The following is a 13,364-nucleotide window of genomic DNA, read 5'->3' on the forward strand; positions in this document are numbered from 1 at the left end:
AAAGAAACAATTCCCAATGAGGGAAGGAAAAATAAAATTAAAAATACTGAAGATAGAGCAAGAGACATAGAGGATACAGTGGGGTGGCCTAATATATATTGCAGTTCCAGAAATCGAATGACAGCAGAAATTATATGTGAAGAGATAATGGCTGAGAATTTCTGAGAATTGATTAAAAATATTAATCTATAATTTGAGAAGCCCAATGAAGTACAACAGGATTTGTAAAAATAAAAGGCATATTATTGAAGTAAAACCATAGAAAATCAAAGAGAAAAACTTAAAAGAAGCTGGGGGGCGGTGTGGGGGAAGGACATGACCCTCAAAAGAACCTCACACTTTCTGGAAAGAAGGCAAAGTAAAGATTAATATTGGACTTTAAAAAGTAAGGATATATGTTGTACATTTTAGGATCAGAAAAACAGAAAAAGAGTTTATAATTTCCAAACTAATTTCAAGGAAACTGAACCATTTTAAAATACTACAAAAGAAAGCAAAAAAGTAAAATAAAGCAAACAGAGAGTAGGCACAACAAATAGAAAGCACAAAAGATGATGGATAGCAGACTTAAACCCAAGTATATTAGTAATTCATGACTATAAATAGACTAAATGCCCTAGTTAAGACACAAAGATTATTAGACTAGGTTTTTTAGAAATGCAAAAGCCTGTGCTCTAAAGATACTTTTAAGTTATCAGGATACAGAAAGGCTGAAAATAAAAAGATGGAAAAATTTGGTTGATCCTTGAACAACATAGGTTTGAACTTACAGGTCTAATTATATGGGGATTTTTTACAGTACAGTGCTCTAAATGTATTTTCTCTTCCTTATAATTTTAATAACATTTTTTCTTTAGCTTACTCTATTGTAAGAATACCATATATAGCAGATAAAACATACAAAATATGCATTAATCGGCTGTTTATGTTATTGATAAGGCTTCTGGTCAACAGGCTATTGGTAAAGTTTTGGGGGAGTCAAAAGTTATACCAGACTTTTTGACTGCATGGGGGGTATGGTACCCCTAAAGCCCACATTGTTCAAGGGCCAGCTGTGTATCATGCAAACACTAAATAAAAGGCAGGTGGTGTAACTATATTAATACCAGCCAGACAAAATAGAATTTAAGGCTAAAACCATTACAGACATACAGAAGGTCATTTCAGAATGCTGAAAAATTCAGTTCCAGCTTCATATAACAATTCTAAATTTGTGTCAACTAAATAATATGGTCTCAACATAAGTAAAGCAAAAATTGACAGAATGAAAAGGAGAAATAAACAAATTTATAAGGCTGTGTAGGATATTTTAACTTACTAATTTATAGAACAAGCAGACAAAAAGTCTAAGAATACATAAAAGTGAATAGCGCAATTAATAGGACCCAACAGACATAAATAGAATACTAACCTAATAGGAGAATACGAATTGTTTTTAAACACAAAATATGTTGATTAAAAAATCAACCATGTTAGGGGTGCCTGGGTAGCTCAGTCGGTTAAGCACTCGACTCAGGTCATGGTCTCAGGGTCATGAGATCAAGCCCCACCTCTGGCTCCATGCTTGGCAGTGAGTCCGCTTGAGATTCTCTTACCCTCTGCCCCTTTCCCAGCTCTCACGTGTGTTCTCCCTCTCTAAAATAAATAATAAATCTTAAAAAAAAAAAATTATTCTTGGTTCAAAAGCAAACCTCAATAAATTTTAAAGGATTTAAATCATATATATTTCTGTAACAACAATGCAAATGTGTTAGAAATCAAAAAGGGTAACAGATCACCTTCATATATTTGAAAATTAAGACGTGTACATCTAAATAATTATGCATCAAAAATAATCCTGAGGGAATTTAGATAATATTTTGAGCTCAATGATAATAAGAATAACACATATTAAGACTCGTGGAGTGCAGGCAAAACACTTTTCATAGAGACATATATAGCTTCTAATTCACATATTTGTAAAGAATTTAGTAAAACAGCAAAATAAAAAAGAAGGAAATAATAAAGAAAATAGAAAAAATATAATAGAAACTATGAAAACTAAAATTTGTCCTTTAAAAGATCTAATGAAATTGATAAAACACTGTTGAGGTCTGACCCAAAAAAGAGAGAAGGTACAAATAACTGAAATTAAGAATGAAAGGAGAAACAGTAGTACAAATATTGCGTACATTAAAAACATAAGAGGATATTATGAGCAAGTAAACAGTATAAGAAACAAAAATATCTGTCATAAACACTATATATAGAGGTGAAACATACAGTCTTTCTTTTGAGACTGGGAACAGGACAGTAAGCCTACTAACACCACTTCTTCTCCAATATTGGTCTGGAGTCCTAGCCATGTAGTAGAGTAAGAAAGAAAAGTAAAGGGCACCTCGGTGGCTCAGGCAGTTAAGTGGCTGCCTTTGGCTCAGGTCATGATCCCAGAGTCCTGGGATGGAGCCCCGCATTGGGCTCCCTGCTCAGCGTGGAGCCTGCTTCTCCCTCTCCCACTCCCCGTGCTTTTGTTCCCTCTCTCGCTGTCTCTCTCCCCCTGTCAAATAAATAAATAAATAATCTTTAAAAAAAAAAAGAAAAGTAAATAAATTAGGAATGAAGGAACAAAATTCAATATTTGTCAATGATGTGACTGGGTGCCTTGACAATCCAAATGAATATAGAAATAATTACTGTGAGTAGAAAATTTTACGAATAGGGAAGTTTGTTGAATTTAAACATTATTTGGGGGAAAAAAAACCAGCTTAATTTCTATATATTGGCAACAAAGAAAATGAAATATTAAAAAGATGCCATTTATAATAGTATCAGAAATATCAAGTACACATGAATAAGTCTAATAAAAGATATGCAAAACTTCTACAAAATGACAAAATTCTGTTAAGAGACATTACAGAAGATCTGAATGAATTAAAAATATATCATGTTCACGGATTAGAAGGCTCAGTATTGTAAAGATGTCTATTCTCTCCTAGGTTAATGTATGGATTCAATGCAATGTCAACCAAAAATCTCAAAAGGTTCTATTGTGGTTGTATTGTTTGTTTTGTCTTGTTTTTCTGGACTTGGGTAGCAGTTATATACATGTTTGTTTTTCCATAACTACTGAAACTGGACATTTATGTTTTATGCAGTTTTTGTATGCTTGCTTTATTTTATTTTATTTTTTTTTTAAAGATTTTATTTATTTATTTGAGAGAGAGAGAGAGAATGAGGGATAGAAAGCACGAGAGGGAAGAGGGTCAGAGGGAGAAGCAGACTCCCTGCTGAGCAGGAAGCCCGATGCGGGACTCGATCCCGGGACTCCAGGATCATGACCTGAGCCGAAGGCAGTGCTTAACCAACTGAGCCACCCAGGCGCCCAGCTTGCTTTATTTTAAACTAGGTAAAAGAAAGCATGGTGTAAAACAGTGTATAAAATAGAATTATTCACATATAGAGATGTATATACTGACATATACAATTTTTTTCTAACAGGAAATCCAAGAAATTATTAACATTCATTGCTTTTAGGGACAGGGATTTGAGAAGATGAAAGGAAACAGGCTTTTTTCATACTGAACCTTTTGTATTATTTGAATTTCCTAATCATGTTCATGTTAGGATTATGGGTCAATTTGTAAATTTTTATAAATTAAATAAAATTATTTAATTACTTATTTTAATGTAAAACCAGAAAGATTCAATCCTGTTAAAAGCTCCAGAGGGAAGGAAGTCAGGGAAAAATACTTTAAAGAATCATATTATAACCATTTCAGAAAGCAAATATTTTAATGATATCAACAACCTCCCTATAACTTAGGTTTCATAAATCTGCATTTCCATATTGTCTACTCTGAGGTAGGATTACCATGAAGCTAATGGATTTAAGCTTCAGAGTCCCTCACTTGGACAGGCCCTTTTAAACGCTTGTGCCTAATTTTGTATTTACAATTGTAAATACATTTTCTTAAAGAAGACTCCTCAAATTATGTAAGTTTGAAGCTCCCCAAAGCCTGATTCCAATGTAGGCTTGCGAATTATACTTAAAGGAAGGAATTCTTACCTGCCCTGAATATGAAGATTTGTAGAAATAATGAACTATGGTGGTTATGAAAATTTCTTTGAACAACAGATTCACTGAAGATACAGTTTAAATCAGGCATTGAGAATTTACAGTTCACCTACTCTAGGAATGCCTTCTACTTGCCAGAGGTGAATCATTGCCTCTTGTGCACTAAATCTGTACTTTTTCTCTAATTTTATTGAGGCACGTATTTTAGTCTGTTTGGCGGCTATAACAAACACCATAGACTGGGTGGCTTATAAACAAAAGAAATTTATTTCTTACAGTTCTAGTCGCTGGGAAGTTCAAGACCAAGGCGCTGGCAGGTTTGTATCTGGTGAGTCGGCCTTCTCGTTCATAAACTGCTGTCTTCTCACTTGTGTGCTCACATGGCAAAAGGAGTGAGGGAGCTCTCAGGAGCCTCTTTCAGGAAGGCACTAATCCCATTCAGGAGGGCTCCACCTCATGATTTAATCAATTCCCAAAGATGCTACCTCTGAATACCATTACACTGGGGATTAGGTTTCAACATATGAATTTTGGGAGGACACAACATTCAGTCTTTGGCAGCCTGTATACTGTGCTTGTTAAGCTGCTCTACTATGAAGTGAGCTACAAAATGGCTAGGACCCTGTTTCAATTATTTTTATATCCCAGGGCCTAGGAAAGATCCTAGTACGCAATAAACGTTTAATATGATGTTTTAAAAATACCGTATTGTGTGTAAAGGAAGCCTAGCCACAAGTCATCAGTTTCCTAAAATTCATATGAAACGGATACATTGCTAAACTATACACATATACATGAAGTAATTTGGTCACATTTTGCATAAGATAGATTATAAACTTTTAAGGCCAAGGACCAAACAATATTATGAATCATTTTAAAAACAAATAAAAGTACAAAAAATGTGAAAATCCAACATCCTAACACTACATTTGTTTCAGATTTTTTTAATAAAAACCTACAAACATAACAGACTCCACCTTTAAACCATTCCCTGATACTATCCCTTTGCCTCTCTCCTGAGATATGAACCCCACCCTGAAGTTGGAGTGTATCCATCCCGTCCATATGTTCTCATTTTTAACCACTTAAGAAAATATATACACAAACAATAGATACTAGTAGTCTATGTTTAATAGATTAAGCCAGCATTATCTAATACAAATACATGAGCCACATGTTTAAACATTTAAACGTCCTCGTAGCCACATTTAAGACAATAGACAGGTAAATATTATTTTAATGTTATATTTCATTTAAGCCAGTATGCTCAAAATATTATCATTTCAACCTGTAATCAATATAAAAATTATTAATGAGCCATTCAATATACTTTATAAAAGTTTTCTGATACTAAGTCTTTGAAATTCTGCTAGTTCATACTTACAGCACATCTCAACTTGGATTCTAAATTTAGATTTCACAAAATTTAAATTGAAAAAATATATTCATATATCCAAGTTGTTCCAAACACACTTAAAGGTTTTCCAATAACTGAAATCCGTTTTTAAAATTTAAATTAGTTAAAATTAAATGAACAATTTGGTTTTTCAGTAGAAATAACCCCATTTCAAGTGTTCAATAGGCACATATGGCTATCAGACACCAGCTGCACTGCAGAGTGCAGCTTTAAAAAGTAACACAAAATACTTACCATTCAGCATCTTTCTTTCGCCCATTCAATTTGGGTAATATTTTAATGTTTCTTTTTTTTTCCTTTGACCTATCCTAGAACGGAAAAGCACAGATGGAATGGAGGGCTTTGAATTTCAGGGCAGATGACATTTACTTTTTTTTTTTAAATCATCTATCACTAAATTCACTCAGCAAGTCTAAAAGAACTTTCAAAAGAACCTGCTTCGTATTTTTATTTAAACAATGGGATTGCTAAACAGGATACATCTGATAAAAACAGGTGACACGCTGCAACTAGGAAAGGTGCAGCTTTCGTATTAGCCGCTCCCATTCTTCTACCCCGCCCTCCACAAGCACGCGCCCACAGGCACGCACGCACACACTCGTACACACACGCACTCTACACGCACAAGCACACAGGCGCTGGCAGGCACCCAAGAAAATGCAGTTCTTTCTCGCTTCTCATTCCGTAGAGAGAACGCCCGGAAGTTTCTGAGGATCACTCACGCTAACTTGGTATTGGTGGGGGGGGGGGGTTCCACGTCCCCTTTTATAGGATACTGGACTCCGCCCCTTTCCAGGTCCATTAGTGGAGAAATTGTAAAGGTTGGAGGTGGAGGCGGAACAAAGCCCTGTTATAACCAGTCAGCAGCTCCACCTCAGGAAGCGGCCAACTTTGTGCACCCAGGAATGAAACCTGATCCTTGCAGAAACATGCAAGGATTTAAAAACGGCCTTAAACTGAGGCACTTGGGAAGAGGCCCTGTCACGGTCAAGGTCGGGATGGGCGTTTTTGCCTATGCAGGGGCCCCTAAACAAGTCAATGAATGGAACGGTTTTCCAGCCGCCTTGTTAGCAGCAGGATCTGCAGGACCTCCAGGGCCTGAAGAGCGCCAGCTTCACTGAGTTCTCCTCGGTTTGGGTTTCCCACAAAAGCATGGCCACACCAAAAATTCTTTTTCCACAGATAGGAAACGGCCCTGAAACTTTTTTACTCCATACCTTCACTCCCTTCCCCTCCTAGCCCCCGCCCCCTGCATTTTGCGCTTCGCCTCAGGAGCTGAGTGACCTCTTCGTCTGGAATGCTAACTCTGCAAAATTCCGGTAGCCAAACAAACCAACTTCCCGGGAGAGACAAGAAGCGAGAAAACATCACAACCCCCAAACACACGCCCCTGTTTTCCCCGTACTTAAAAAAAAAAAAAAGAAGAAAGAAAGAAAAAAAAAAAAAGCCCTGCCCGTGGCCACGCGATGCATGCTAGGATAAGTAGTTCCCCCAATCCCCAAGGCGCCGAGTCAGGGAGGAACTCAAGTTGATTTCCCCCGCAGAGAACTACAATTCCCGTGGTGCCCCGCCACAGAGTGGAAGGGGCGGGACAGGAGAGAGCGCGTCGCGCTTGCGCAGGTCGAGGGGCCGGAGGGAGGCGGAGGCGCCGGGGGCCAACTGCTGAAGCGTCTCCATGTGACAGTGAGCGGGGTCGTAACTCCTGGCGCCGCCCGACTCTGGTTCTTGAACCAAAGCGCTTGTCCCGGCGCCAGCAGGCAACAACAGGCTAGGACGTTTGGTGTCTGGCCGTGCCGCCGGAGGGATTGCCTCGGCGGGGTCAGGTGCCTGAGGGACCCTGCGGAGACCCCGGAGTCTCCCGAGAGAGGCGGAGCGGGGATTTCTGTCAGCACCGGCATCCCAGAGCGCGGAGACATGAACGGCTTCACGCCTGAGGAGATGAGCCGCGGTGGGGACGCGGCCGCCGCAGTGGCCGCCGTGGTCGCTGCCGCCGCGGCTGCCGCCGCTTCGGCGGGGAACGGGGCAGGGGCCGGCGCCGGGGCTGAGGTGCCCGGGGCCGGGGCCGTCTCTGCAGCCGGGTCCCCGGGAGCGGCCGGGCCCGGCCCCGGACAGCTCTGCTGTCTGCGGGAGGACGGTGAGCGGTGTGGCCGGGCGGCTGGCAACGCCAGCTTCAGCAAGAGGATCCAAAAGAGCATCTCCCAGAAGAAGGTGAAAATCGAGCTGGATAAGAGCGTAAGTGACGGCGGGATGGCCCTGCCCTGCCCACCCCCTTGGGGCTCCTGGAGAGGTGCCTACAGGGATTGTTGGGCGGAGGGTTCAGGGGTCCCCCTAGACCTGGCTGCAGTGCGAACCCGTTGTGTGGTCTCTGGTAGGAGACAGACAACAAAGTCGCTGCAACTCCGACTGCCACCCCCTACAGACACATACTTGCACGCCGCGGTTCCGCTCCTCCCCCACGCCTCCTCTTCCCCCCCCCCCACCCCCACGCTCCCTGAGTCCGTTCTGCTCACTGTCTAACCCCTTCCTCCTTCACCGACATCGGGAAACGAAACAAAGGGGACCGCCGCTCAGAGGGCCCGGAGTAGTTTTCTTGTAGCCCGGCAGCTCCTTCTGGAATGGAGATGCCTTCTTTGTTTTGCTGCCCTAGCTGGCGTGTGGCCCCAGGGAGTAACTCGTCTTCGTGTAGGCAAAAGTGGAGTCTTTGCAAAGACCAAGGACCTGATACTGCAGTAAAGAAAGACCCCTTTCCTCGTTCGTCCGAGTATGGAGTGAGGGGAAGCGAGCTCACCCCGCGCCTTGCTGGGAGCGGGGATTGTGAACGATGTCAGCATCTAGCGCAGCTGCTCGCAACGTGGGGAGCACGTAGCCTCTGCGGTTTTGCCATCCCTTTGGCAGCCATCGGGATTTCTTTTTCAGTCCTTTTACACGTCTCGCTTTTTTTGACCATCTATGAGGTTTTTAGAAACAACCATTGCCACTTTTCGGAGCTCTGGCTGGCGGTAAATGAGTAACAAGATGCCAGAACCTAGCACATGTCCTGCATAATTTTAACTTGGATTTAGTTTAGAAGTTAATTTAAAAGCCTTAATCTTTAATCGTTTGGTTTTTTTAAAGGAGTTTAACTGTTAATATATGCAGCCCAATATTTCAGATGTTACCGTACAGCTCTCAAGACTACATTTAATTGAAGCTTTTGCCGAGTTTGTGATACTTTATGCCTGTTAAGGGCATACTTGTCATACTTTGTGCCTGTTAACTAGTTCGTGTTCTTATGAGCAGGCACGCTCATAAGAAACTTTTCAAGTAAACTTGAATAATTTCACATTGCTTTGGTTGGAAAACGCAGTACAAATAAATACATTAAATACTCGGAAGTTTATAATTCAAATTTAAATATAAGCATATGAAATCAGCTCATTTGTAAAAGGGAATAGTTTTGTATCTGGATTATAAAAAGAATAGGAAGCATAATACATCATGCTACTAAAATATGCTCTTTAAGTAGAGAAAATATTACCAAATAGCAAAGTTGTGGGCAACATATCTTTCCCCTTGTTAAAAAACAGCATGACCTAACAAATCTAGTTCACCCTCACTGCAATTTAATGACAAAATCCAGAGTTGGAATTTCGCATTCTGCTTCTCTGCCTCCCTTCCTCCCGTTCACCCCACCCCACTCCCCAATCTAACAATACAGGATTTAAGCATAGAAGCATGCTGTTGTCTTAACAATGGCCTGTTTTGACTGTTGTTTTTATTTTTAATAATTCACTGTGCTCTATGTATTTTACTAATACATGGACACATTACATAATCATAAGTAGTCTGTGAAACTTTTCTGTTTCAGGCAAGGCATCTTTACATTTGTGATTATCATAAAAACTTAATTCAGAGTGTTCGAAACAGAAGAAAGAGAAAAGGGAGTGATGATGATGGAGGAGATTCACCTGTTCAAGATATTGATACTCCAGAGGTAAAGTTTCTGTATGTTAAATGTAAATCCTAAGTATTTCATTCTGAAACTTATATTAAAAAAAGAACAAATTTTAAAAATGCTTAAAGCGAAAAATCTGAAAATGAAAGCAAAATTAAATATAGCCAGTTAACAAGCAGTTGTAGTGACTTACGTTTTCAGTTGACAATGCTTATAGCTCTATTGCCTTCTGACTTCTTTTTTGCTCCCAATTTTCAATATTTATATTCAGAAGATTAAAGTGTACAATATATTTATAGTTTTGATTATATAAAAGGAATAATGGAATGGAATTAAATAATATAATTTTTGTTATTTCATAATGGAATTACAGAATTACATTTTTATTGTGCCAAAATTGAAATGTTATTGTACGTATCAAAGATAACTATTTTAAAAAAATGCATGAACTAATCCTTACATGTTTATTTTTTTCTAGGTTGATTTATACCAATTACAAGTCAATACACTTCGGAGATACAAAAGACACTTCAAACTATCAACCAGACCAGGACTTAATAAAGCACAACTTGTTGAGGTATTTATGAGCTTTAAACTATTTATACTTTAAATGAGCCTGTTTATACAAAAAAGAGTCATTAAAGGCTAAGGAAATTGTTAACGTAGTGTATATAACAATACATTTTAGTTAGAAAGATCAGTTAATAAAAAATCTATTGCGGAAGAATCTAGTTTCCTAGAAATGTTTGTCTGCCTCTTAAATTCCTTTATAATACAACCACTCTGGATTGTATGTAATTTTCTAAGCATTTTTTAATACTGGCTTTCAGAAATACTGGGTGATAATTTTTAAATTCTCATTCTGGAAATCTGTTGGTTTTAAAATTCCACTTAGTAAACATTTATTGAACACCTAATGGAGGCATAATAAAAGAAATTGATAAGCTTTGTTGTCTTTATTAGAATTTTTTTTTAAGTTTTTGATGGATTAGGTCTACTGATTAGACCGTAAATAGTATTCCTATAACTTGTTGATTTAACTATTTCAGAATTTGTCCTTGTTGATGTTTGTTTTGAGGCATCTGTGCTTTCTTCACATCTGGAAGATGCAAAGACTTTTATCCAAGGCTTTACTTAGTTTGCTTTGATATAGAACTTCTAGTCTTTTCATAAATTTTGGAATATGTGTGTTCTCAGGAATTAATAGAACCAAGAAATATGTGAATCCTATTAAGGTGTTTATAGACTTGTATATTTATATTTTAATCATTTTAAGTAAAAATACTTAATCTATTAGAATAGAAATTAAATATATAAATCAGTTTTCTCCATATTTTTCAGCTTGGGTTTAATAATGCAACGTTTTCTAAAACGTGCATATTGAATATGGTAAAAGATACAGAAGGTACAATTCTTTGGCAGAATGCTATTTTAACATTGTTAAGATCTAATATATTGACTTTTTAGCCAGAATTTCTTCTTTCCTTCTTGCCTAAGCAACAAAAATTAAGTTTTTCTTTATATTTGATTTAAAAGATCCAGTCCTTTTTAGGTTGTATAGTATATTGATATAACATAAACATAGATACTATCTACCATGATGAAACTGTATCCATATATACAGATACTAATCAAGTGGAAGGTACTTTTGTTTTGGGACAAATGAGAACCAAAGAACTGATTATTATAAATGTTACATATAATGTACAGTTGTCCCTTGAACGACAAGGGGTTAGGAGCATAGTAAAAAATAACTTTTGATTCCCCAAAAACTTTACTAATAGCCTACTGTTGACTGGAAGCCTTCCTGATAATATAGTCAACATATTTTCTATGTCATATGTATTTTATATATTTTTACTGTATTCTCAATAAAGTAAGCTAAAGGAAAAAAATGTTAAAATCATGTGGAAGAGAAAATACATTTACAGTACTGTACTGTATTTACTGAAAAAAAAAAAAAGTGTGTAAGTGGACCCTCACAATTAAAACCTGTGTTGTACAAGGGTCAGAAGTATGTACTTTTTAAGTGTACCTGAAATATTTGATAATCTGATATTTAAAAAGTTATATTATTTCTAAAGCTACTTTCTTCTTTAGAAATGAGAAAAAATCCAAATGGCCATGAAAATTATAGTTTACTTAGTCATGAGTGATTCCAGAGTTTAGGTGACTGTCCTCTTTAAATCTCTTAATTATTGTCTGAATGACATTTTAGGAAGTTTTATCTTCCACATTCTAGATATGCATATGAACACCCCAGTTTAGTCTGTTGTATTCCTCTTGGTTGTTATAGTGCACATGTTGGATTAGCAGAATGAAAGGCCAGAAAGCAGATAAATATTCTTCAGTGAACATCTCTCTTTCCCTTCTCATTTTCCATCCATAATCTTTATTCAGAAAAACTTTCAAGGAACCTTTTAACAAAGAGTACTGCCAATGAATGAATAAGTTAAAGCAAATATATTTGTAAGATAGTTTATCATTTGTATAGAACCAAAATTTTTTCAACTTATATATTTATCCTTTTTCTGTGTGAGGAGGGTCTCCATTCTGTTTTATTTCATTGGTACTTAAAGTTTAAAAATACTTACCTCCTGATGTAGATTCTAGTTATAAAATTTAAAAGGTAATAATATTCTAATTAAAAATGTGTGTTTAACTGAGTGGGTTGGTGAAATCACACTATCTCTTCTTCATAACATTTTATTCTTACATGCTTTTCATCTTGTTGGTATTTTGTTAAATAGTTTATTTTTAAAAGGAAATAGCTCTTATCACATAGCCTTTTTTCTTTAGATGAATGTGTTTTTTTACCTAGTATGACATCTGTCAATATCTATAATTTAATTTCAATTTTTTTTTTTAATAGATAGTTGGTTGCCACTTTAGGTCTATTCCAGTGAATGAAAAGGACACCTTAACATATTTCATCTACTCAGTGAAGAATGACAAGAACAAATCAGATCTCAAGGTTGATAGTAGTGTTCACTAGAAGAGATGGAATTGAGACTGAGACTTGGATGTTCTGATGTTAAGACTGTTTACTGTTTTTTCACATGTAGAAATGTTCCTTGTGTATTTTTTTACAGAGGATTTTCTCTGGTTTTATTTTCTTTGTTTCTGACTCTTAATAAATTAGTTGGAAACTCGTGTAAAATGAGCTTTCCTAGATTGAAAAATATTTTAAATAAAGGTGATTACTATTATAGTTGCTTCAGTGTATTTATTTTGTGAAATTTGATTTTTATGTTAAACTCACAAGGTACTAGTTTTAATTGAGAGTTTAAAGATCATTTTGTTACCACCTTTTTTTTTTTTTTTTTTTTAATTCCAAGAAATTAAGAAGTAACAAAGAGCACATTTGCTTTCTCTGGGACAATCTGATTTGGAATTAAAGATATCCTAATGCTATAAAGTACTTTTTGGTGCTAATGGGTTTGAAAAATAGACTTCCTTTGGGGTGCAACTTCTTTTTTATTTCCTTTTTATTATTATTATTATTACTTGAAAAAGTATTAGGAAGAACAAAGAGTTTAATTTATATGCCTACCTCCTTCCAAAGAAGACTTAATGTGCCAGCAAAAGTAAACACAGTGCTGAAAGTTGAAATAACATAGAATTAGTTTTGTTTCTTTAAATTTTCGTAGGGAAAAGGTGTTTATATGGCATGAACATAGAAAGAAGTTCTGCAGTGCCCTTTAATTTTCAGTCATGTCCTGTACTGTTTACATTGCAAATTAAAACTAGTAAGTTGGAGAGATCTAGAAATCCAACAAGATCTTTAAATTTTGGTCCATACATAGCTCTGACTTGATTTATATTCTGCTTTCTTTTACATTTTATTCTCTATCAGTTTTCTATTAAAGGTCTCATAGTTGCCAATCAAATTTATACCTTATGACATCAAAACAAAACAACAGCTTCAGTTAATGTCCTTGATTAGGGTGCAGATTTTA

The 13,364-nt window shown here is 36.8% G+C and overlaps 1 protein-coding gene across 1 annotated transcript; it reads left to right on the plus strand.

Moving 5' to 3' along the window:
• The first annotated feature begins 7,117 nt into the window (after positions 1-7,117).
• Positions 7,118-12,616, plus strand: SAP30 (Sin3A associated protein 30). Its single transcript, XM_027600231.2, has 4 exons — positions 7,118-7,703; positions 9,319-9,444; positions 9,884-9,982; positions 12,278-12,616. The coding sequence occupies exons 1-4, from the start codon at positions 7,386-7,388 to the stop codon at positions 12,398-12,400; spliced, it is 666 nt and encodes a 221-aa protein (XP_027456032.2). The 5' UTR covers positions 7,118-7,385; the 3' UTR covers positions 12,401-12,616.
• Positions 12,617-13,364: the final 748 nt, after the last annotated feature.

The sequence above is a fragment of the Zalophus californianus genome, chromosome 2, assembly GCF_009762305.2.
Source record: "Zalophus californianus isolate mZalCal1 chromosome 2, mZalCal1.pri.v2, whole genome shotgun sequence".
Lineage (NCBI taxonomy): Eukaryota > Metazoa > Chordata > Mammalia > Carnivora > Otariidae > Zalophus > Zalophus californianus.

Excerpts from the sequence above, each read along its gene's own strand:
- SAP30 (XM_027600231.2), top strand. The coding sequence starts at position 7,386 with ATGAACGGCTTCACGCCTGAGGAGATGAGCCGCGGTGGGGACGCGGCC. Across the intron at positions 9,445-9,883 it reads AAGATATTGATACTCCAGAG|GTTGATTTATACCAATTACA; the intron begins GTAAAGTTTCTG and ends ATTTTTTTCTAG. Across the intron at positions 9,983-12,277 it reads ATAAAGCACAACTTGTTGAG|ATAGTTGGTTGCCACTTTAG; the intron begins GTATTTATGAGC and ends TTTTTTTAATAG.